We start from the raw sequence: 26,163 nt of genomic DNA on the forward strand, positions 1-26,163 counted from the left end.
GTTGTTTTCTGCATCTTGTCCCCAAACAGAAAGGAAAGTCACTCATACATGAGAATCAGTCCCAAAATATACCCCATGTATGAAATGGGAGGTCAAGCATGAGGGTTGAATGTAGAGCCCTCTGATGAACTTTGGTTTCTGTAAATGAGAATTTCTTTCACACTCCACTGTAAACCCTTCCTCTCTATCCTGGGTGGGATGGGGAAGGGATTGTGTTACATTTCAGAGTGCTCTGACCCAGAGAAGCCCTCAGAGCCTGTAAACACAACCTCTGCTCATCCTTGCCTCTTGGAAACACTCATCTGCTGTCAACACTGCTCTGCTGTCAACCATCACCGCTCTTCTAGCCTTTCACTGCTCCCTTTCTTCCAGTCCATGACCCCAAAGAGGGTCAAAATTTGCAGACTGGGGAACACAGAGCAATTTTAATTCCAAGTGCTAATTGTGCTTTGGGGTGGGGACCATCATTGTGTTCATTTCGTACAGTAGCTGGAACAACAAAGTTCTGCTCTGTGATGAGACCTCCCCAGTATTACTCTCGTACTTGCAATGTCAGCAGATGAAACTTTCTCAAAGGGGCAGGTTTTGGGATGCACCTTGGCCCTGCCATCCAGTAATTCTCAAGGGCCAGGGTGGCTGAAACATAAAGACTATCCACTTAGATTCAAACTGCTTACAGGAATGTTTTTCTTTGCTTCATTCTGGACCTAGTCATAAAACCTTCCCTCCATTTTTCTGCTTTCCTTAAATAGGAGTTTCGTCCCTTCTGAGGAATTGCTGCAGATTCCAGGATTTGCCCTCATTTCCCAGCCCTGGGCTCACAGGGCCCCCATGGGCAGTGGGAAGGAGGCAGCGTGCACCATAGAAGGACAAACAGCAGCAGTGGGGCTGATCCCCCCCCACTCCATTCGGTGGAAAGGCTCCAGCTGGCTCCAGTGGGAGCTGGATCAGTCCCATACCAGGGAGGGTAATGATCCAGCCATTTAGCCTGGCATTTGTTAGACCAGAGCTGCAGCAGACATTACTCACGTCCCAAGATATGCAGGGCTATGGCCAAGATTTCTTGTGGATCTGCAAGCTCAGTGGGGCTTTCTGGGGCCCTTTCCATGTCTCGGTGGTTTTGGGGCAGGTCCTCAGGGCTGAGCAGCAAGTCCCTCTTCTCAGGGTGGCCCCAAGCCTCCTAATGTGGAAGAAGCTAGTTTACAGAGGCCTGAATCAAAAATATGCTGCTCATGTTTCAAAGAAACCAGAAATTATTTTCTACATCTGTTCTCCACTGAGTATGGAAATTTAAACCAATATGAGCTGGTATATAATGAAGAGAAGGTGAAACCAGCTGAAATATCTCTCAGAACTGGTCAGCACACTCTCAGCCTCTCAATTATGTGAAATTCCCAGTCCAGGCAAAGACAGTCAAAGTTCATAGGATTTTCTTTTTTTATTTTTTTGTTCTGACAATGAGGAAGCTGATGAAATATATTGACATTTGGGTTTGTGATATACATGGAAAAAATATTAAAAGTGAACATTACTATCTAAATTATACAATTTTATGTGGCCAATTTGTAAGTAGTGACAACTTCCAATAATTACCCACTTTTTGGAGGGGAAAGCTGTTAGTTATTTCTGTGTTGAACATGCCTTCTCCATGTTTCCATAAGCCGTTTTGTTTAATGAATCACTGCTCCAATGGATGAATTGTGCCTAATGCGTTTGCTTATGCATTCCTGAGACTTTGCATTTGTCCCAGCAGCCGCTTGGAAATTGCTGACTGGGACTCTCACAAACGGGCTGATCTTACAAATATTCACTTGAAGGAAGCTGTTTGTATTCCTGTTTCTTATCTGCACCAATCTCTTAGGAAATAATCACATGCAAACCAATCAGGATGATAGCATGTTACCATTATAAATCCAAGTGTAGAGGGAGGGCAACATCATTTTCTTCCTATGAGAGGGAGAGGGAGATTACAGGAGCTTGGCTGTTGTGCCCAGTCACGTGTGACCTGTGTGAAAGTTATGGAATTTCTGACCCAAATTCCAATGTTTTCTCATGAATAATGGTGCCTTTCTATAGGATAGACTGCAGGATTGGGTCATTCTCCCTTAATTTGAATAACTTCCGTATATTCATTCAAAGTTAAATCTGTTTTCCTTGGTAGGCCTTTGAAGATGAGGAATTGCTCAGTAATAATTCACAACTATTGTATATGAGCTGATCATTGAAATATTTAGGTTAATGGCAGCAGAGTGAAGAATTGCCTGTATGGAAATTCAGGACTACAGCTCCAAACAAAACCTCTTCTCAAGGCAGCTCAGCAATAAATCCTAGGCTACCAGTTGGGAAGATCCTACTTCAGCCATGTTTTGTAGTTTGCTTTGTCCATGTTGATACAGAGAATGAAGGGTTCACTGCTCAAGTGGTCATTGGGAGGATGAAATTTAAGGTCCCTTTGAATCCAAACCATTCTGTGTTTGAAGGAGAGAGAGAGCTTCCATGAAGTTTCTAGAAGCAGGACCAACCACTCACCCAACTGGTCGTTGTCCAATACAGAGCAATGCAGAGGGTGCTAATTGTTTTATAAAACCCTAGAATATCCTCAGTTGGAAGGGAACCACAAGGATCTTCAGCTCCAACTCATGGACTTGACCCTTTGAGCCTTAGGCTCAGACTACAAAATGCTTTAATTTGCAAAGGTTGCTCAGGACCTAGTGATGACAACAAGCTCCCCCCAAAAAAGGGAGCTAGAGGAATGGAAACCTAGATGGAGCTAGACAGGTTTTCTACAAAACTAATCTGGGAGAAGAGCAATTTAACCCCTTGAGACTATGACAAGAGGCCTCAAATTTGAGGGAGGTGAATACAGAAATGAAGAGACACAACTAACACTTCCGCTATTACATTTCATTTAAAAGTCTGGAAAAGCTCAACTGTAAATGCCATAACTTTTCAGTCACAGTCTGAAACAGCTGTTTAAGTCTGCACAGAAAAGTAAATCTGCCCTGCTGCAAACAGCATGTCCTGGGTTTCTTTGGCAGAAGCATTGAGTTAATTGAGACAGAAAGTTTGTAATAACTGGAGGTTCTGCTGAATTGAAGCCCCAGATGAAATGAATTGTACAGTATTTATCTCCATTACCTTGTCATGAGAAGGATTTTCACTCTTTCTACATACTCAGCAAAATATGAATATGGGGCTTGCAAACCTCAACATCCTCAAAACCATATTGTTCCAGCACAGACTATCAACACTGCAGTACATCCTTCTTCCACAGAAGCCTTCCAGTGCCCGGAGCTGCTCCATGGAGCTATGGGAGGTGTCCTTCAGCCACCAGCTGAATTAGCTTAGCTCTACAAGACTTGACGGAATAAGAAAGCATTTGAATTTTCTTCTCCAAGCTACTAAGTTTCCACTTACTCCCAACACATGAACTGTTGTTTGCATTATTGCTTGGACATAAAGTCTGAAAGGGAAAAAAAAATACAGTGGAAGAGGCTTTCACTCTAGGTGGAAAAGATTAAGTTCATGGCACCCAAATGTATGTAGACTATAAAGGAGTGGTATTTAACCACACAGAAAATGAAATGATGATTAAATTAATCCACCATTCTCTTTTTTGCAGCTCTTTGGGAGATTTATATCAAGAAATTAACAAAGGAATGTTGTAGTCTGCCAACAATGTAATTAAGGAATCAAGCCTCATCTGAGCTTTCTCATGCCAAAGAGCTTGTTGGATGTAAGTTGGAAAAATGTTCAAATTCAAGACTTCAAAGGAAAGATGGAGAGATATTGTGAAAAAAAAAGCATTTGAATATTCAATTATTCACTTTCTCCAGTCTCCTTAACACTTTCAGAATACTGAAAACATGAATGATGAAACAATGCAGCTACTTTGGGAAAACTGAGGAGAAAAAAATGATGAGGTAGGACTTGTTACACTCAACACCATGTCATTGTAGACCGGTAAAACATTTGGGATTCCATGGACAAACCATCACAAAGCCCACCAAAACCTCATAGGAATAGTGTGTTTACTGGTCTCTATGACATTTTGAGCATGTTCTTCTACTAATTAGGTACCTATTAACAGAGGACTTAGATTGCCATGTCTGGACTTAGGCAGGACAAAATATACAAGTACTTGCTCTGTGGAAGTTATTTCCATTAGAATGAGTCCAGAATTGCTGGGCACTGGAAATCTCAGGAAAAAAAAAGTGAACCCTGATGAAGCAAAAAAGTTGACGACTGGGGAATGTGAGTATACACACAAATGTGAGTGTAAATCTGAACTCAAACTCTGGCAAGATGCATGCCTACTCTGCAAATACTACATATCCTGAATTAGAAGGAGCTATAATGTACCGAGCAGCTCTAGATAAAGAGATTTGTTGATGTTGCTCCATTACTCTTTTTTTTTTTTTTTTCTTTTTTTGAGTGGGCTGGGTGGAGGTGGAGAAGGGCAGGCTGGGGTTTATGAACAAACCAGAAACATGTTGGAGATTAAATTATATAAATACATATATAATTTCATTATTATATAACTTACGCAGTTATATAATACATAATATTTAACTAGAACATTGAACAAAAACTCAATGAAACATTTTCCAGTGTATTGAATTCACATGGTGAATGGCAAAAGCAGATGCCTCATGCAGGGCTGGGAGTGTACTCTCCTGGGAGTTAGAGATGTGACCATCTTCTGTAGCCACATTCAGCGCTAAGTAATGACAGACCCAGGTCTGTAATAGTCAGGTTTTTAGCACGGCTTTTATTCTTTGCCTGGTGCTAATAGGGTGTTTAGAGAGTTTTTGCTTTGTCCTTAGCTAACAATTTCCAGATTGTTTTGCTGCAGAAATAGGGACAGCCATTGACGGAGTCTCCATGCAATATTCAAAACATTGACTTTGTAATAGAGATGTCACCGTTTCTCATGGGTTATTCTCCATAATATAAACATCCCCCGTCCTCCTCTGTTCTCCTCTCTCTGTCCTTCCCAAATAGTTTACTGCAGCTGCACTAGCACGGAGCTTGGAAGCAAGTGAACATGACAGTGAATGCAAAGCACCAACTGACTGCGGCTGCGGCACAGTGCATCCATCCAAAGTACCTTCATGTTTCCCCTTTATGTCAGGAATGGGAAACATTGTAATTGGCAACATCTGTGGAAAATGCAAGTTACTGTCATCCTAAAAATGAGTGGTTCACTGGAGGACAATAACTTTCCCATTAAAGAGACTCTATTCAGATGGAAAGTTTTGTGCCGAGATAAAAGATGGAAACTCTCCATGTATCTCTCCCAGTCTGCTGAACTATTCAGAAGGAATTCAGCTGGAATACCAAACCTTTCTGTTCAGGTCCATTACACAGAGACCTCACATGGAGACAAGAGGGGAGGAAAACCCTTCTATTAAACTTCTTCCAGCACCTTCAAAAAATCTATGTCTGACGGTTACAAAAAATGCCTTGTTTGGCTAAGGAAATGATATAAGCTAAAATAAAAGGTATGAGATGCAGCCTCTCTATTAGGGGTACATACACCAAAAAAAGAGCACTCTCTGATGTCTCCTGTGTTTTCCTGCCACACCAAAGCTTGTAGGAGCTCTCTGACTGCCCAGAGGGCTTTTGGGGCTGATTTCTAAGCATTCAAGCGCACATGTGGGTGTCAACAAGTAGTTTTAGGAACATTCTTGCAGGAAGTTTTTGCTTTGCAATCCTACGTTTTCATCACTTGGCTTCTGATTTTGGGATGACATCTAATTATATTTACAGCCCAAGCCAAGAAAAGATTCAAAACATTGCTTATTGGCACCAGGAGTCAGTGGTGAGTGAGATGCAGTCCACTTAGCAGAGCTACTGGACAGGAGAGAGTATGCAAGTCCCCTCAGACCAGGTAGATGACGGAAACACATGTGCTGATTTCCAGACACACTGCTTGAGGAGATAAAAGGGAACGTTCCCAGATAAGCCCAGTCTGCAATGGTTCAAAATTTTGCTGTTCATCTTCAACCAGCTTGAGATAAGACCTTTATCAGGAGGTCAAAGGCAAGTGGGATTTTCTTTAGCTTGTTTAACCCTGCTCCTTGGATAAGAGAAGACAAGAAAAAACATCTGCCTTCTCACAGCAAACTCCTTATAGCCATGGGATAATGTGTCAAATGTGACTCTCAGATTCCCAAATCCTTAGATCTCATAAGAAATCCTGAAGAAATGTTACCAACTACAAGCCTCGTATGACTGCAGCGATGCTCCTGCCCTGCTGGGTCCCTGCACGGCTGCTGGATCCTGCTGAGCACTGAGGTTGTGTCTCTGTTCTGGAGAGTATTGGCACATCCTCAGAGCTGACGTAAGAAGACGGAGTTTTTTTCAGAGTTCTTAAGACATTTGCCTTGTGGTTGGACCTGGAAAATCATTTACTGTCCTTGCCAAAGTACTCACTGCCTCAGAGCAGCCCCAGCAAAGCAGGAGGGAGTTCACCTGTAATGGTGTGTGGGAAGCTGAGGTTAAAGGTTTCCTTTATGGAAATCATCTGCAGGCACAGCGATGATGTGTATATGAATGGCACTTCATCTGCCTTGTTTGCAAGTGCCACTGACAGGCATTTCGTGTATTAAGTTGCTATTTCTGGAGGTAGGCAGGGTGCTCTTGTAATGGGAAACCATCTGTCTCTGGGGTTACAGGCAGGCAGATTTCAAACAGAGAGATGCAGGCCCAAAACCAAAGTGCCTGGCCCTGAGCACGTCATCATGGGTCAGTGCAGGGAATCAGACACACCTTCAGCCAGCAAATATCCCCCGTTTCAATGTCTTGTGTAAAATTGTGACTTTCCTAATGGAATGTGCCTTTTAGATGGATTTATACAAGTCCATTTTCACATGCTTGCATGGTCCCTGGCTCTGATTCGTGCCTTACCACGGTCCAAACAAGATATGAAGTGCCCCACACTTCTTCCTGATTCGATCTCCTGGATTGCAGCTCTGCTTTTTTAGGCAGCCTGGCTTCAATTTTTCTGCCCCTGGGGAGCTCAGTCTGGCTGCCACACACAGCACGGTACAAGGCTGTGGATTTCTTGTAACATCCATGCGAATCCACAGAAAGACTAACGCGCAGTGTCTTTCATTTTAGGGTTAAGCCTGTCCTCCAGGGAGATTTCTCTGAGCTTTCCAGTCCATGACTCAGCTGCCTTGGTGGTTACAGTGTGTGAGCTCCCGGTACATCCTCCCTACCCAAGCCATGCAGCAAACCCCATGGCCTGAGAGGGAAAGGGTCCTCACTGCCCCCAGCCCCAGAGCCTCCTCTCTGCAGGAATGCTCACTGCTCTCCTCTTTGGAGACAAAAGGCTTTGGGACAACGAGACCCCAGAGGGGACCAAGTGCTGTGTTTGCACAACCAGATCCGACGGTGTGGGTGAGAACCACCCAGCTCCAGCAGTCCCACCCAGATGAATTGTTTGGGCTTCCCAGAGGTTCCCCCGGGGCACATGGCATTGCAGCGGAGGCACAGCTGCACGCTGCACCCCAGAGCCCAGCCTTTTCCCCCAGCAAAACACCTTTCCCCTTCGTAATGAATATATTTTGATCATATATTTTAAGACTTCCTGTTAATTTTGTTAGTGGGATGCAGCATGCATGAGAGTGTTTCTCTAATAACATTCATCTGCTTAATTTATATCTCATATGCAATAAAACAAGTTAAAAGGAGGAATAGTTTCTATTCTCCTTTACAGGCCTGTCCAAATGGATAGGGGCCACCTAACATTGACCCCTGCCAGGCTTTGCGAGAGCTTGAGGCCAGATGCTTAAAAAGAATCACCTGTCTGTGTTTTGCATTGCTTTTGATCTTTTATTTCATCCTGTAAATTCCCGGGGGGGTTCACTGGTAGCATACATCTGGCACAGACACAATAGCCAGATCTTCCTGCTCAGAGAAGGAATGAATCCACACCAAAACCCCAGATTTGGTGTCTTCCTATACAGCTGGTCCTAAAATAAACTTTATCACATTCATACACCTGGGTGTGCACAAGGATGGGATTGCAAGTAGGGTTTGCAGGGGATAGGGGAAGGCAGAGCATGCTGTAACCTTTCCTTCACACAGGACCAGGTGATACCAATAACCTCTAATCTGGTTAAACTCCAGAAAACCACTGGCCTTTGCTTTTGCCAGCAGAACCTATATAAGGCTGGTGAGGAAACAGCCTGCCTGTTATTTCCATGGATAAGGAGCCACAGCAACCTCTGGCATGAAGGTATGGTGATTGTATCAAGCTTAAATGAGTCACGCTGTGCTGCTGGGGTTATGTGCTTTGAGGAAACTCTCTTTTTGACATAATCTTTCCTTAAAAGTCAGATCTTTCCTCTGGGAAAGGGGAAGTCAGCTTGGGCTGACCTACCTCACTTATTTTTGGCTGGACAAAGACATTTTTCCCGGCTGCACAAACACCCTGGGACTTTCACTCAGAACCTCCCTGAGAACCATTATTCCATAAACCGTTATTTAATTCATTCTAATCAGGCTGCATGAATCCTGGTTCCAGATGTGACTCCATTCTCTTAGCTTGATAAAATGCTTTCCATTCTGATACCTCTCCCCTAGCTCTTCTTTGCTGTAAGAAGTGAAGCTGAAGGTTTCACAGGTCCTGGGGAGATGCTCAAGTCTCAGTCATGTTCTTCCATTATCACTTGACTGCAACTTAGTGCAGAACCTGCCCTATTGAAGCCATTTGTGGAATGGAAACTTGCACAGATCCATACACTGAAGATTATTATTTTCTTAGTAATGAGATATGAAGCTATCTCATTTAACATCCTTGAAGGCAGGGGGAATCTCATGTGAGCAACTGCTCCACAGATCTTGAAGCAGAGAAATCTTGACTTAGTAAAATAGTATGTATTCTCAGGACAAATGTATAGAATAAATAGTCCTATTTTGAATAACACAGCTGAACACCCTGCAGGACACTTTTACCAGCAGGAAATGTGCTTAACATTCACACACATTTTTGCACCTGGTCATTGTGTCTGGCTGGGGCTTTCCACTTTAACACCTTCACTGGGCTGATTGGTCAGCATGGATATAGTTATATATCCTGGTATACTTGTCTCTTTTTCCCAGATGTCAGTGTAACAGTGATGACAGCACCAGAGGGGATCTTGCAATGGCTTTCCCTAATCTATATTTTGCTGTGGGGTCAGCCACAATTCCTCAGCAGGTACGCCACCTGCCAGCACCCAAAAGGATAACCCTGCTTGCTCAATGCCCAAGATTTCAGACAAGCAGGAGTCAAATCTAGCCAAGTTATTATAATATTGTGAGGATGTCTTATGCCAGCATCATTTATTCCACTTTGTATATGGGATAGGCACACAGCAACTTCATACAGATGTAACTGTAGCCAACCTTAAGGAGTTGCTCCATGCCAAGAGATGACTGTGCCCCAACTGGTGTGTATAGATAAGATGTAGTTCAAGAGAAAATGGCAGTTAATTTTCTCCTCTTCTTATAATAAGGGTTTTTCAAGTGTCATATGTTATCAACTGCCTAGCACTTAAATTAAGACAACTCAGAATTCTGCTTAGTAGTAAATTTAAAATTTCTAATTATTTCCAGAGGCTGTGTTTGCTGAGAACTTGTCTGATTTCTACAATTCTTTCACAAGCTGCTAAGAATCCTTCATATTAAGTTAGAGCTATATACCTGCCAAATATTTCTTAGTTAAACAAGAAATTCTTTAGAAAGTCAAAGCTGCTGCTGCTTTATTTTTTTTTCCTTCTGAATGTGCCATTCAAAAGTGAACTGGGTAAAACATGAACTGCTCTGGAGCAGGAGCAGGGAGCCTCCATAACTGGGTGGACTTGGTCTTGGTGGACTTAGTATCTTGGTTTTGGTGTTCATTAGGCTCCAAATGGGGAGGGCAGTAAGGACAGAAAATGGGCTGAAGCTGTTCTGCAGGCAGACAGCTTGTGAGGACAGCCCTGCCAGGGGCCACCAGGAAGAAAAATAACTAGAAAGGCCAAGAAATATATTCCTTCTGGTGTTTCCAGCTAAAGCAGGTTTTATTAATGCTGTAAAGAATATGAAATTCCTTGCCTAGTTTCTAAGACAGGCTGGAGGTAGAAGCATGTAAGGAATGGCAACGGGTGGCATGAGGAATAGATGTGAGGATAGAGAACTGAAACATGGGGTCCCAGCTTAGTCTGCACTGTTTATAACTCTAAGGAGCCTGGCCCTGCAGATGGGAGAAGGTCTAATTTCAGTAAATCCCTTACCCCATGCCTCAGTTTCCCCAGCAGGAATAATCCAGTCCAGGCACTGCACACAGTACCTTGGGAAGTGAAGATGAAAAGTGTTGTGTGCAGGAGACCTAAATATTGCGACATCAACATTCATTTTTATGTGAAGACCATGACCATCTGCTGAAATCTGTTACTGCAAGTAGTGTTCATGTTTCTTCAGCATACAATCCATGAACTGTAATGCACAGATCCTAGTTTCACCTGGGTAAATGTCAAAACTTCATAACTGCCAAAAGAAAGGCCAGAAAACTGTGTCTGTAGCAGCTATTAATCTTGAGCATTAGTTGCTCCAAATCCAGATTGCAAGTCTATGAAACAAACAACAGAAATAAAATTAGGGAAATTTATCGTGAACAGTTGTTTCTCGCTGGTTTGTGTTTCAGCGAGAGATCAGACAAGTGGAATAGCACAAAGACATAAATTAAGTACGAATACTCTAGGAAAAAATCTTGTTTATTCTTTTGAACTAGCTGTGTCATTTGTCACCTCATGGCACAGGAGTTGGGATATTGGTGGGAGCTCCTGGTTGTGCTTGAAAGGTGCTTTATCAAGGTACAGATATTAACACTGCAGCAAACAGGGGAGATTTCTTTTTAAGAAGAACTGGAGACATTCTGTTGTGTGAGACAAAGCCCTCTGAACAATAACAAGTAAAGCCACAACTAGAAGACTTATGGTAGTGATATATTCCTCTTTGTGTGTACTAATGATGTCTGAGTTTGCCTTTTTCTAATGCCGGCACAACTCCTATTTTTGATTGATGTTTAGGTGAAATTTGGGTGGGTTTGACAGACACCTGTGGTTGCTGAACTCTGCCTTCCCCTGGAGGATGTCCTGTCAGCCAGATCTGCTCAGACCCCAAAACCCTTCTCACACCTTAAGGAGATATTATTGTTACTGCAGTAGAAACCCATGGTAAAGACCACATAAATACAGACTAGTATGTATATAGTCACTGTGTCTCCACAGAGATGCCCTCAGAGCTCCTTTGGGAGGCTCTGGCTACAGAGTGTGACTTTACATTTGGGGTAAACTGAAGCAAGCAGGACTCAGTGCTCTTATCTTGACTAATTTTGTGGGTCCATTTTCTACTTCATTCCTGGTAGAGGCTGGACAAGCTACTGGAGGAGATGTTCATCAAAGAGGATTATAAAATAAGTCCCCATGTTTGGTTCAGGAATCCCTGAAAAAAATTACTATTAAAGGCTGAGAAAGCATATATGTACATGTATAGATGTATATGTGTATGTACTCTCTCTATATATGTGTGTCTGTGTGTGTGTATATATATTAGATACTTTGCTCCTTTACTCTTTAGCACCTGCTTCTGTCTCTGTCTCATCCTCCCAGGCAGGATGCTGGGATGTTTTCTTCCTGATTTCTTAGAGGGATTCTGGTCCTTCAGACACCGGGGTGCCTGTATATCATGCAGGTGTCTCAACCCCATGTCCAGTCTCTCCCACTGTCAGGCACAGGCTGACTCATGTCCCCTTCCTCACTTTCCATTTGGCCATGTCATTTCCAAAGCACCTTCCTTCCCTATTCCCCACCCATGCATATGGATTTATTTTTACCTGATGGCCACATCTTCCCTTTCTTCAAAATCATTTGCAGAAAGCTAATGTCAACTTGGTTTAATTAAAGCCTCTGCGTGTTTATCATGTCTTTAAATCATTTCCTTCAAGCAGCCTTCATACAAAGTTATCACTTTGTCAAGACATGATCTGAAACCATGGCTCAAGGCACAGCGGGAAGCACACAAAGGGAGAGCCGAGTAGCCTGGAAAGTTTGGGTGAGCTGTTTGCTAGACGCTGCCGAGCCCACCCCTCCAAGACCTTTATTTCCCCCTGCGGCAGCTGTCATCTGATCCCACGCTTTGGCTTTGAATGGGGCTCTCTGAGGATGCCAGATGTTGGGAACAAAGGTCTAAAAATAATCTTTCCAAATAATCTTCCCATCTATCATTCAAGGAAAGCATGTGCTTTGTGTGAACATGTGAGCGGAGAACCCAATCTAACTTTGCGTAGAGAAGTTCAACGGCAGCTCCTGGCTTCTGCTCGTGGGCTCTCTTTTTTTTTCCTTTATTTTTCCCTTTCCCTTCCCAGAAGCTGCGCAGCAGAAAGCAGCTCTCCCCAGCGATCAGCCCTCACTCTCCCTCCCTCTCCGTCTCCCTCCCTCCTTGCCAGGACTCTGAATCGCCTGGATCCTGGAAAGCTGAGCTCCTTATTTGATCTCTCATTGGGAAAAATGGATTCCAGGATGCCGTCAGAGATGATTTTCTGTAAAAAGATCTTCACTGCAGCTTTGTGTGTCTTAATTTTGCTGCCAGACTCAGGCTGTGCAAGACATCTCTGGAAACGTGCTCTACATCTGAAAATGACGGAGAAATATGATGTGAGTAGCCTGCGGTGGGGTGATTTTGGGGAGCTGGGTGTGCTCACTCTGAAATGGGAGCTTTCCTTATGTGTGTGTATCATTTTAGAACAAGAAGCATTTGAATGCACAGCCAGTCTCTATAAAAGGGCTGTGTTAAGTTTCCCAGGCTGTGCTAAACTTTTGCCACCTAGCTGTTGCAATGGGAATCTTGTAAAGCATGCTGAAAATATCAGAGCTGCAATTGTCACTGTTTTTCCTAGAAACTTCATAGGGCAACACGGGAAGGCTGAATGGGGAATGAAAAAACTACATGGCTGGGAATAGATTTAGTGAAAAGAAAATAATGTGATTATCTTCTCAGAGCAGGGAGGAGGGTTCCCTGCTCAGTTCCCTGCTGCCTTTTGGGGTAACTTTGGGTAAATACCTCCATCTCCTAGTGATAATGGGAGTGCTGGAGCACTTGCTGTGCCTGTGTGCCAGAGGGGGAAATGAGCTGTGTGGCTGTTCACTAGTGGGGTACTGAGCACCACCAGCATCATTCCCAAATCTGCTGTGGTACTTACAGCAGTAGCACTGGGATTGAAACTGAAGCAGCAACAAGTTGCCAACTGTTGGAGATGGCCATGGGGGATTGCCTTGGTCAGTCTGTTTTCTCATGCTCAGGTTTAATTTCATTTTAGAGCAGTTGAAAACAGCTGTATAAACAGCTTCTTGGTGTCACAGGGGGTTTCTCCACTTGTTTTCTGCAGCCACATACAAAGGTTTTTAATTTAAAATGGATGGGGTTTGGCCCATGACATCTAGAGTGATGTGTGGGGACAACTACAGTTGGATTGTGTGACTGCTGATTCAGAAGGGTGATCTATCTTTTGCCCATGCTGAATGAAATTAGATACGGTGCATTTGTCTCACTGAAATTTTGCAGAAAATGTGTGTTAATATTTTAAAGGTAACCTGTTATTTTCAGACCTGAAGTTTTCTTCACTGAAGCTTCCCTTGGGACAGTGTCTGGTTTGCACTTTAATTGGAAAATGAACCAAAGAGCTGTGTTTTGTACAGACCCGTTCATTGGAAAAGTGTATTCATTAGTATGTTCTTCTGTTGTATTTCAACATGAGGCTCAAATTCAGTAGGATCGTAGTGTAAATGTCCCAGAGAGATAGGACAGGAGCAGAACAGGTATTTACATGTTGATCTTCAGATAATGTGCTGTGTAGAGGCACGGAGCCCACTCCCCCGAGGACAAATCCTCTTTCAATCTGCAGTTTTTCAAAGGGCTGTTTTTTCTGGCAGCCATGAACCCAGGTGCTACTGATCTGGCATGCTCAGCTAGAACTGCTCATATTGACAGAAACATTTCATTTGGGAAAACAGAAAGCGCCTTTCTTTTTCCTTCACCTCAGAGATTCGTGAGGAGGAAGGCCGTCCTCTCCCCATCCTCTTCTCCACCAAGACCCGGTTTCAGCAGCATCCTTTCCTCATCAGAGAAATGCTTTCTTTTTCTACCAAATGTTGTCTGTTCCCTACAGTTAGGAAATCAGAGGCTTTCGGTGGAACAGCTGATTTAGGAGGCACTTGGATAGAGAGATAACAGATGGAGGCGCTCATGGCAGAGCACAGCCATACGGGAGATGGGCCAAAGACCATATCCAGGAGACACCCAGGAGGACTTGGGCAAGGTTTTTAGGGGGAGGAGGACGAGAGAGGCAGGGAGGTGACAGAATAGGTGTCCAAATCCAAAACTCAGTCCAGAGAATGCATCCACCCAACCAAGGGCTGCAGAATGATGGATGGGCAGGTATTACGATGAGGAACCAGCTTGAGCTCCAGCCAGGAGTTGTTCATTATGGACTCTGAGGAAAGGTTTTGGTTGGAAGGGAGGAGCGGATTGAGAACAGAGAAAGAGGATGGAGAATGTAATGACAAGAAATGTCTGGCAGTCAGGTTGGGATAGAGGGCCAGCTTTTTAGCAAATCCTTGTATTTTCCAGTCAGAGGGACCCTCCTCGAGGTCAGTGATCTGCAGCTTTGTTCTGCAGCCTGCTGCACAGTCTGGACTGTTCCCAAAGGGGAGAGGGAGGAAGCTGGCTGGGAATGGCCTTCAATTTATTATCAAGACACCCACATGTCTACTGGGAAAACCTGGGGCAGTCCTGAATTTATTCCGGTGTCTACTACATCAAGCATTTTAGGGGGAAAAAAAAATCCAGTCGTTTAAAGATTTCCAGAAACAAAGAATTCCTTATAGCTGCTGTAATGTTCCTCCAACAATTTATTTACCCTACAGCTAGCTGTAATACATCAACAAGGAGATATGCTCTTTGTCTATCAGATTAGCACACTTCATGTTGAGGCTTCTATCCCATGTGTGGCTAAGAGTAACATACAAGTAGAGCCTCTCTCAGCCTTTAAAACCTGCATACATACATATGTTGCACTCTATTCCCTGTTTTCCAGTCCTCTTATCACTATCATGCATTTTACAACAGTCTTCCAGTACTGTAGATGCTGGGTCTTGTTTCAGAGAAAATGGGGTTTATGGCTTTTGTCTGGAAACACCTTCCAGGGCCAGAGCTGGTGACTGGAGGCTGACAAAAACCTCACATGTGATCTTAGACATGGCTATGAATATGAATTAGCAGAGAGCCGTGCTTTGGCACAAGTCCAGGGTCCAGATTCAGGTGCAAATAACAGAACAGATTTGGGATTGTTTAAAGGTATCCTGCAGTTACCATTGAAAACATGAGTTGGAAGTGAGTGGTTGCATTCAAGTTTTCCATGATCATCTTTACTGACTTCTAGGGTTCTTAGCTGAACTCTAAACTTCTTACTTTACCTTGTGTCTGCATAACTCTAATGCAGATATTTTCATTAAAATCAGTTTCCATGGGGTATGACAGTTTGCCTCCGGAATTGAAAAAGATTCTTAGAAGAAGGAATTCTGACGGTTGTCACAATCTGTAAAAGTGATGAATCCAAGCTATGCTCCAAGCCAAACTGAATCCTTGGAGAGATTTTATAGAGACCTTGTAGCCCTTACCTAGAGACATCCTTAGCCAGGCTGCTTTATGAATGAGAGAATCCTGTTTCCCACTGAGATTTCAGCAGGCATAAAGCAGTGGCGATAATTTTATTAGACAAAATTCACAGGAATAATTTATTGTCTATGAGGTTTAGAATGGCAGGGATTAAGTGCAGTAGCTGATCAAAGAAAATGGGCAGCAAGGTCATGAAGGCCAAAGATATTTGGCAGAAAACTTTACATTGTTCCCAAACGGAAATCTCATTCATTGAGCTGGGTGTTCATTGTAATTTTGGCTTCTTGGTTTCTGAATCATCTGTAAAGCCACTGCAGTAGCTGTTTGTGTTTGCTGTTTTCCCATGTATCCATTATTTGCCAGTGTTATTTTGATCCCTATGTTTTCAGTCTGCAGATACATGCCCCCTCAAATAGGGAGACTTGTTAAGTGTTTGCAACTTATGTGGTCCAAGTATTTCTCAGTTTAAAATCCAACAACAAACAAGTTGAATTTTAGGCATATTGGGGTTAAGAGCACATTGCTTCAAAGCTGGAATGTTTTCAACTTTTTGAGGAACAGTTTAATGTGTTAGCTGGCACCTTGCTTTGCACTTTAACATTGAAGCATCATGAAAAGTAGGGAATGTATTTTTAAACTTTTCTTGTGGATCAAACAGCACATCAGTTCATGGATAGACAATCTTATGGAAGGAATCTTGAGTAGTTTCTTATTCACTGTGTGTAAGAAACTCAGGCAAAAGCAGAAGAAAGGGAACTGTTGATAGTGGGACCTGGCTGATACTGAGAACAGGGCAGAAGGCTGTTTACAGAAACATTAGCAGTTCTGTGTCTTATGTGCAGATATACACACATTAAAGAAAATCCTATACCTGGTTAAATAATGTACACCTTTTAGTATAAATTAAAACTTCTAATCATCCTAACTCTGCTCTGTACTTGTGTATTTGCTGACTCAATGACTGCAAAGCAGGCAGCTGAGAAACTTGCTCTCCATTTCCCCCTAGCTATTGCCCAAAGAAATGAAATCAACTCTGATGCAAAAACAACCACGTCAGCAATACAATTATATCCTAGGTACAATACATGGCAAAGCATGGAAGCAAAACTTCTCACACTGGTAGCACAAATAATGTGAATCATTACTTTGTTTGGTATTCAGTGGTGTGTAGCAGCAGAGGCTGAGCAGGCCAGGGGTCAGTCCCCAGGGCTATGGGCCCCTTCACAGATCAATTGAGTGCTAAAGTTTTGGCAAGCGTTCTCATGTTAGATGTGAGCGACAGTCAGTGTTCATTCCTTCAGCTCAAAAACACAGTGGAAGTATTAGACTACCAAGGGAGCGTTCAGCTTGTGGACTTGGGATGAGTGCAGGCTACCTCCTGGGGCCTCTCCTAGGATGTGTTTTTGGGCACTATGTGTGGTGACATGCTGTTTTGCAACACATTTTGCACACATGTTCCACAGAAGCCATTGGAGCTTTCAACAATTAGAATGAAGCAGCATCGGGATAAAGAAGGATATTAGTCTCACCCCAAATTTCTCCATAGTCTGATGGTGAAATTTCCCTGGACCCCCTCGGGGACAGTTGCACCACATTTTTTTTTCTTGGAATAACAACCCAGTTGTTCATCACAGATTTCAAAACACAGCAGTGATGGGGCCAAGTATCTACAGGGCTCTTAAACCAAGCAGCCTGCCAGTGCTCTTACTTCCAGCTTTGGGCTAGGCCTTGATAAAAAAGGCAAATCCAGGATCTGTCTTCTGATTTGACCAGAGCTGTATTAATGTGTGTTTATTAATAAATCTGAGAACTGATTTTTGCCCTTTGTGAGCACTTTATGCTGCTCTGGGGAGCTAGGTTTAAGCCCAGAGATGAGTGTTTTAGCTAAAGGTGAAAAAGGAACGGGCCAGGGTGAATCACCTCTGATGGAGGGAGTTGGCTGCTTGCTAAAATGTCACCAGCACAGATAATATTTCAGTGCTGCCTCTTACAAATGTTTCTGGTAAAATCCTGTGCCTGTTAATCCACTTTAAATCCCCCTTTCCTTTCAGTGTGTGGAGCAGCTGGGCTCCTTTCTGCTGTAGTTGAACACCACCTCATTTGCTGTGTGATTAAACTGACATCACCCGCACAGCTCTTACCCAGATCATTTCCAGTTTGAGAAATAGTTTCTAATTTAACAACCCAGACCTCTACAGTGGATTAGCTTGAAAGACTTTGTACCTCTCCCCTAGAAGTTTTGGTCCAGTAGGAGGTGATGAAGGGTGAAGGAACCTGTTCTGGAGACAGGTACTACCTGGGACATCAGTTCCAGATCCCTTTGGGGATCAAAACAAGTGTGAACTCCACACAAAAATTTGATGGTTTGGGGTTTCCAAAGAAGGTGCTAATGTGGTTATATAGCTGTGTCTTCAGTGCATTGAAGATGGGGCTGGGAAAGCAGAGCATATAATTGTTCTGCCTCATGAATACTTGAGAACTGCTTTGAAAATCCCCCTTCTATTTCAATTTATGGGATGGTTGGTATTCTCCTTATGCCAAACCTGTGTTTTTCCTTTTCTTTTCTTTGCAAGGATTATGAGTACCCTCTTCATTCTCACAGTGCCCACTACCAGAAGAATGACCGCTGCCCACCTCCGCCCCAGACTTTGCCTGACCGAGCCTGCGAGGTGCCCAGCTGCCGCTCCGATTCCGAGTGCGAGAGGCACAAACGCTGCTGCTACAACGGGTGCATCTACGCCTGCCTTGAGTCTGTGCAGCCACCGCCAGGTAGAGAGGCCAGCAGTCAAACTGGGGCAGAACCATGTAAAAATTTTGGTAGTCGCCCCCATGTGCAGCAGGTCACAGGTGTGAGGTGTGGTTGGTGTGAGTTTGAGGATAAAACTGTTTCTGCACTTCTGAATTCTTGCAGATGAGTTTGGAATGACTGCTGAGTCAAGAAATTAGCTAAAGTCAGCTGGTGTTGTGAAATTTCTATTAGCGCAAGTGGTAGAATTCCTCTAATGCCAGCCCTTTTCCTGGGATTGTGATAAATCAATAAATAAAGAATCCTAATCTGGATTAGTGCTCACAGGATCCAGATAACCAACTCACCTGATCCATGCCATGGGAATGGAGGATCCACTCAAATCCATCCGTCAGGATCCTGGCAGCCTCATCCTGCCAGTTACAGAATCTGTGATTTTTCTATAACAGCATGCCCTTTGACAGCTGCACCTTGACTCTGTGCTTTCTCATTTCTTTTACAGTTTTAGACTGGTTGGTTCAGCCCAAACCCCGCTGGCTGGGAGGAAATGGATGGCTTTTGGATGGCCCAGAGGAAGTCTTACAAGGTACAGAACGTTTCACTGTCTTCTCTGTGATATGGGTAATTGTACAAAAGACAGTAAATAGTATATTCATCATATACAGGGCTTTCCAGGGACTTTGGCATGCTGGGGCTGCTCATATTTGCCTGTAGTTTCTGCACAAATGACGCTGTTGTACAGGGCACTAGTTTCTGGTGCAATAAATCAGTTTTTCTATGGGAACAGATGGAAATCCTGTGCTAGGAGAGCTTGATCAGATCAGATCTGCCCTTCCAGAGCAAAGTGCAACACACAGGGGGAAGCCGGGAGGCAGCAGAGCACTAGGAATACTCCAGGGAACTGTGCTTTTATCCATTCTTTAAATAAGTAGAAATGCATGGTTTTTTAGAAAAAATCTTTGTCAGTATACATGGATTTTCTGCCAGCTGCTTGACAGTCTGTGTGCAGGCTTGGTTCAGGGGGTCTCGTAACCTGGAGTGGCCTCACTGCGCTGATGCCCTGGGATGGGGACTCAGTTCTGGCTCTTGTGTCAGAAGACTGCCTTAAACAGAAGCCCAGACAAAATGCTGCAGAGTTGAGGGAAGCTGAGATGGAGCTGGGAGCATCAAAACTTGAGGACTGCTAACAAGATTGAGCTTCTCAATTAATTCCACAGAGAAAGGACTTTTAATTACATTTTTCAAATACCTCAAAATGTAACATGGAGGCAGCAGGGAGGCAGGAAATTTTCTATGACACATCCTGACATGTATTTATGCCTGAAGTTCTTCATTTCATCACAGAAAGGCTATTCCAGCTTTTGATCAGCTGTAGTCAGACACAGGTAGTGCCAGTAAATTACCCTCTTTGGTCTTCCACAGATGGTATCAGACTTAGCAAACCTTAATTCCCATCCATGATGGAAACACCTCGCTCTTCAAGAGGAAATTCTGCTTCCATCTTGTTGGAGTTGCCCTGCTAGAATTAAGATAAAATAGGTCCTTCCTCATCCATCCCTGTCATGCTTGTGTTATTTGTTACTATTTTATCACCTTTATCTCAGCTTGAGGGAATAATTAGTGAAGAGCCATCAGTCATGACATGGGAATTACAGCAGAGGTTGTTGAAATTAAAAACCTGGCAAATGAAAGGGTGGAGTGTCCCTGCATAGGCTGTATGCTTAGTATACATAAGCACCACCTGAAAGTCCAGCTTTACCTTCTTATTCTGCTCCGCGCCTGCTAGATATCCAGGGTCAAGGCAATTAAGGACTCTGGTAGTGGCAGGGGTGGCACTGCCTTACTCCATCCACACTGACTCACACCTGAGGTTTAAATTCATTAGTACTGTAATGGGTGTGGAACAAAGAATAAAGCAGCAAATGGACAGCTTCCTGCTCACGTTTCCCTGATTCCCCAGCCAGCCCCAAACACTGGCTGGAACAGACTGCTCAGAGGCAATACCAGTGTGGGGAGACACTCATCAGTGCCCACCACAGTAGACAGTGTTGGTCTGTCTTCACCTCACTTCAGCCCCTGCAAAGCAGGCTGTGTGTAGGGTGGTGGTACAGGCAGATGGGCTGATACGGGCTCTCTATATTGAGTTAGGAAAAAAAAAAAATCAGGTTCTGTATCAAGTGTGAACATGGCCATCTACTCCGCCAGACTTCTCTAGAGGTGTTAGGTCATTGGCAGCCTCACTTGGGAAGTGGTCAGAAATCCTGTCTGGGAGGAGATGCAGAAGAAGGTGGCCTTGCTGCTGTATTGTGTTTACCCAGGGGTGATAAAGCCACAATTTATGATCTTCAGGCTTCTCTTGCAGCTGAGGCCTGCAGCACCACTGAGGATGGAGATGAGCCTCTGCATTGCCCCACAGGGTATGAATGCCATATCATCAACCCCGGTAACACAGCTGAAGGAATCCCCAACAGGGGCCAATGCATCAAGCTCCGTGGAAATCCAGGTCAGTTGACTGGAAATCTCCCTTCCTTTCTTGTTCTGCCAAGCAAGCACCAGTGAGAGATGAGTTTTTGGCCTTGATTTTATTATTTGATATGCTTTCTTTAATAACTTCCCTAGTGTAATTTATAGCTCTATGGTACTTAGACACTAGCTATTTCTAGGGTCATTTTTATGTAATAAAATGGTAAACAAAAAAAAAAAAAACTAGCTGGAACTTGAACTTTGTAGATCAATGATAGTTGGTCTCAAATTTTACTCCAATTTTCTTTCATTTGAGGAAGTCTGTGATTCCCTGACTCATAGCTACTGAAAAGGACGTAACATTATAGTGGCCATCAGTTAACCACTCTCAGGGAAAGTGAGTTGTGCCCGCGTGGTTCAATAATCTAAACAGGTTTATAAGAGGTTTATAGCAGTCTAAGCTATTTCAGCTGCAGAGGCCTTCTGTCTTCTTGTTTGTGAGATTATTACTTCTATATCTGTGCTGTACATGGAAAGCTGCAGTTTAACACAGGGAATGAAGGTTGGTGAGATGTATTCTCATTATGTCCTTTCTTTTTCAGATGGACGCAACCTGAGGCAAAAATACTACAAGGAGTATTTTGGTAAGCAATTGGCATGAAGTGTTTGCTATTATTAAGCCCTATAGCTATTGCATTGCTTACAGGGAATTTGCAGCTTATGAAATCAAGGTCCTTGAACAGCAGAAGGAGATTCTTTAGTCTGAACTCTCAGTGTCTTGGCTGAAAGATCTTATTTTCGTATCTGCAGTGCCCTGACTACGGGAATCTTAGGAACCAGTATTGCCAGCTGTGACACACGGTGCTGAATGATACAGCCTTCTGCCAGGGGTTCCCACCCAAGGGCGAGAAACACCCAATCCAGCAACCTTTTGTTCTTTTGAAGTATATTTTTGGAGGTTTGGTCATGGCCCAGGATGTCTTGCAGATGAACACAGAACTCAGTCAAAAGCAGGGTCTGTTGCTGAGAATTTACATGTATATTGGGGTATATGGACCCAGAGGGCAACAGTCAGGTCAAGCTGGAAGTGATATTCGGGTATAACTAGACAAGACCTTTGATAGCATCAGACTTGCAGCCAGCCAAGTTTGGCCAGTTCAGCTGATGAAACTATGAAAGGTTTTCCTGTCCTCAGTCCAGCCAGCTATCACAGCCCTAGCAGAGAACAGATAAATAATGACCCTGATAAAATTGCACTGCTAAGAGTTCCTTGTGAAAATATTTGCCACAGACTAATCTGCAATCTAACCTTGCTGAGATTTGTTTTTACAGGTAGTAATTCCAACAATGTGGTCGGCTACGTGAAAAACCAGCAGAAGCATTTGGGCTAAAATCAAAGGTGTGCCTGGGTGAGTGTCCTGTGAGTAAAGGGAGAGCTGGGTGAAAGCAGTTGGTGCTTAGTATGCAATTATTTAAAGAAATAGTTGTTTGAGGCTGAAATGACCTCTCATCAAAACACAAGCATAATAACAGCACCTTAAAACTGCGTGCAGATGGATATCTCAGGCTCTAAGAGTAGAGCTGAAGCAGCTCTGCAGACAGATGGTGCTGTGGAAGTATCCTGAGAATCTGTGGCATTGCAGATAGAGCTCTGCAAAATGTCCACGGATAAATTGGCGTCTTTCCCAACTTTTGCTCTCTCCCTCCCACTTTTTATTTGAATTCCACAAGATGGACCTGTTTTTTGAAAAACCTTTGCTTTCTAAGTATTTACAGGACAAAGTGATTTTCACGGTGAAAAATGCTGCGAAACTTTGTGAGCTTTAAGACTTTAAAGTTTTAATTTAGGGGCTTCTACTGCAGGTATTACTGCTGCTGCAAGACAAAGTAAAAGGATGGATTGCAGTCAGGGTCAGTCTTGCAAATACTTAAGCATATGGGTGACTTTGTGGGGTAACTTTAAGCGCATGTACATTTGTCCTGAAGAATGTGTCCCACTCAGGTGAGTAAATGTACTTGTCTGGCCGGACGAAAGAGCTCCCCGACTTTCATCAGGCTTTGAATTAGGCAAGAGTGAAAATATTTATTATACTGAAGATTCTGTTCCAAGATGGTATTCTCAACACTTTTAGCTTCACTTTAAAGCTAACCTGAACTTAACTGGCAGTTAAGAAAACAAAGCAGTTAAGTGTGTCTTTTATGTACCTACGTCAGGGTGACGGTTAAGATTCCATGACTACGTAAGGACAAGCTCTGTATAAACATCCCAGGAAGGATAAATATTTTAATTCCTTTTTCTGTTTGATTTCTTGCCCAGCCAGACCACTCTGTTAAGCAGCTTTCAAGGAATGATTTACTCAACGTTTTTCTTTTGGAAGAATTCTAGTCCTAAATCTACATGAGCATGTCTCCGCCATTACCCCGAACCCTGCCCATCAATGACAAAAAGACTTCACTTTTCAAGAAACAGGAGGAGTCTGGATTTTAAGCCTATCATCTTGGGGAGGAATATGATTCCCTGAAAGAAACCACATTATTTATGAGCTGCCCTTCTACTGACAAAATGTAAATATCACCAAGCGGATCCCTGCAAGCCGCAGTGCCCTTATCAGGCTGCTGGCACACAGCATGCTCTCTGTGTGCATCTTAAGGGACTGATTCAGATTTCAGTACCAGAAACATAACTCAGTAGTATAAAGAATGAAATGCAGTCAGAATCATACCAAAATATTATATTTAAATTGTATGAAAATAATCAAGACTAAGACTAAAGGAGCTCTGTGTAAAAAAACAGTCCCTGCCTATCTCAAAGAATTACTTCATGAAAGTTTTCTCATAAGCGTCAAGATTGAAGAAACCTGCAGGTTTCTTTTTTTCCTATTTATAGCTGGGGTTCACCAGGTTTGAGACCCAGTCTACAACCCTAAGCCTGAAATATTAAAAATTTGAGGAGGTAGGAGCAAAAAAAAATAAAATTCTTTAAGTTATGTTCCGTAAGCATCTCAGTCTGATGAGCTGCGGGCTAAGAGCTGGTGATTGCTTAGATATTGCAGAAAAATCTATTCAGTTAGAGAAACATGCATGACAACTTTTTGAAGTTGTTGTTTTTAGCCAGCACAGTTAATGCTCACAAGTTTTATATCTGTCTTTTTGTACCTGCAAAACGTCAGCAGTAGGGCTGAAGTCTGGCTATTTTGTGCACCTATTAGGTAAAAGCAGGATAAATGTGTGATTATAAGGACTGGCTGGCAGGTGGGCACCTTCTTTCTAGAAGTCCTGTACCTTTATGTTGACTCCATAAATCCTTAAGGTCACATTATTTGTGTTTTGGCCTTTACAGCTTCTTTTAGCTACTTAGCAGTAGGAAATGGAAAACACATTTTCTGCTAATGCTTTCTTTTTCTATGGCAGCTCCTAAAGGGATGGTTCCATTTCATTCCAACAAATCTGTCGGAATTACTAGGCAAAGGAAGATATTTTGGGTTCCTTGTTTAGTACATGTCCCCATCTGCATGCATAAAATTAGCATTTTGATACGCAGAATAGTAGCAGTGTTTATAAATACCCGATTCACAAATACAAGTGCTTGCTTCCCCCCACCAACTAAGAGGTTTTTCTTTCCATTCACTGATAGTTTAAGCCAAAGCTCAGACGCTTATAAAACACTTGATACTTTGCATATGACATTTGCAGCTGGAGAGATGAGAGATGCCAAACCACTCTTTGTTTTCTTTCATAAACAGATTTGCTCCTCAGTGCTTTATGGAGCAAAAAAACAGATGAAGAGCTCCACATGTTCCTAAATCTCTTAATTCATTGAACTCCATTCAATTCTACATGCCTTTGCTCCAAGTTCTAGGAATTAAATGCAACTGTATTCCAACAGATCTATTTTTGTAATTTTATCCAAAACTACTTAATGTTAGTGAATACATTCACTGCAGCGGTTGCTTTTTGGTGGCTAGAGAGGGCACACACCTGATCACCTTGCCTGATGGGTTGTTAAAGATATTTTCTAATTGCATAAGGCATTTTTAAAAAGGAAAAATTACAGATTAATAATTTGCTAATGGTTTTCTGTTTATGGGGTGTTATCAGAGACATCACCCTTCCTCATGGTGCTATTACATTTGGTTTTTCAAGTTATCAGTTGTCAAACTTGGAAACAAAAGCCACAGAAGCAGCTTGAATAAATGCTGTGTTTTCAACACTGTCATCCATCACACGTTGAAAAGAAAACAGACCAAATGAGTTGTCCTCACCTTATCTTCTCTCCAAAGACAAATGGCTTTACAACACTTTCATGAAGCACAATAGGAAATAGCTAATGTAGCTTGTTTTTCATGTCCCCATGTACACTTTAAAGTATGTTTGGTGCTATAATCAATTGTACAAGTATCACTGCGTGCTAGAAATGCTCATGGCCTGCCGGATTCTCAAGTGCTGCCAGTGGTGTTGGTGAAGCTGCTCTGCCTTGTGGCAGCTGAGGATCTGAGCCAGACCCAGGCAAAACATCTCCTGGTTCGTGTGTCTGCTGCTGGATGTGTGTGGGTTCTGCCACTTCGGTGCTCAATAAAAAAAGTGACCAGTATATTTTTCAACTCTGCCTAGTTTCAGTTGTGTGTTCTTGATGGATGCTTGGCTTTAAATTCTAGGGGAGGGGGGAAAAAAAGGAGAAAAAAAAAATGAGAAAAAAAAATGTGCGTTTTAGGTGTTAGGTAAGCTGAGAAAACACAGGCATGAGAAGACAAAAGTCAGTTGGCCATTAGAAGGAAGGCAACAGACCCCAGAACACATCCTCCACCACCACTGTCCCCTTCCAGGGGGACCACCCTTGTGGGTCAGAAGCTTGCTCAGTTCTTGGAGCCTTCGTTTCTGCTCGAAGAGGAGCTTAGAGTGCTGTGAGGACGGCAGGGATGATGACCTAGATAAAAGGTGACCTTTTTATTTGACTGGGCGTTTAGCCCAGCTACATCTGTGTTGATTCAGAGATGTTGCTCACTGCCGGATGGCCTTGGGCTGTCAACTCAGGCGGTTTGCGCTGTACGAGCAGCTGCTCAGGCAGCTTTGTGGACGGCTGAGTCTTCCTCAAAGGGTGGAAAAACAAACCAAGTCAAAGTCCAGTGCTGGGCTGGTGCCCACTGGAAGAGCAGCCTGGTGTTGTGTGGCTATGCTGCTGAGCGCTGCATTTCCAGGAACAGGCCAGACTTCACCATCCCACCAGCTCCACCCGTGCCCTTCTTGCT

The 26,163-nt window shown here is 43.2% G+C and overlaps 1 protein-coding gene across 3 annotated transcripts; it reads left to right on the top strand.

Annotated features, from left to right (window-relative positions):
- The first annotated feature begins 12,052 nt into the window (after window positions 1–12,052).
- On the top strand, window positions 12,053–25,518 carry WFDC1 (WAP four-disulfide core domain 1). 3 transcript variants are annotated; one of them, XM_032195337.1, is made up of 8 exons: window positions 12,053–12,087; window positions 12,482–12,689; window positions 18,282–18,477; window positions 18,957–19,040; window positions 20,817–20,957; window positions 21,520–21,561; window positions 22,250–22,326; window positions 23,235–25,518. In XM_032195337.1, exons 2-7 carry the CDS (start codon window positions 12,543–12,545, stop codon window positions 22,306–22,308), a joined length of 669 nt encoding a protein of 222 aa, XP_032051228.1. In that variant the 5' UTR covers window positions 12,053–12,087; window positions 12,482–12,542; the 3' UTR covers window positions 22,309–22,326; window positions 23,235–25,518. The 3 variants fall into 3 exon arrangements, with proteins under 3 accessions (XP_032051228.1, XP_032051227.1, XP_032051229.1); XM_032195336.1 differs by lacking the exon at window positions 12,053–12,087 and adding an exon at window positions 12,280–12,354; XM_032195338.1 differs by lacking the exon at window positions 12,053–12,087 and adding an exon at window positions 12,280–12,354 and having other exon boundaries at window positions 23,239–25,518.
- Window positions 25,519–26,163: the final 645 nt, after the last annotated feature.

This window comes from Aythya fuligula, chromosome 12 (genome assembly GCF_009819795.1).
Source record: "Aythya fuligula isolate bAytFul2 chromosome 12, bAytFul2.pri, whole genome shotgun sequence".
In the NCBI taxonomy this organism is placed as follows: Eukaryota; Metazoa; Chordata; class Aves; order Anseriformes; family Anatidae; genus Aythya; species Aythya fuligula.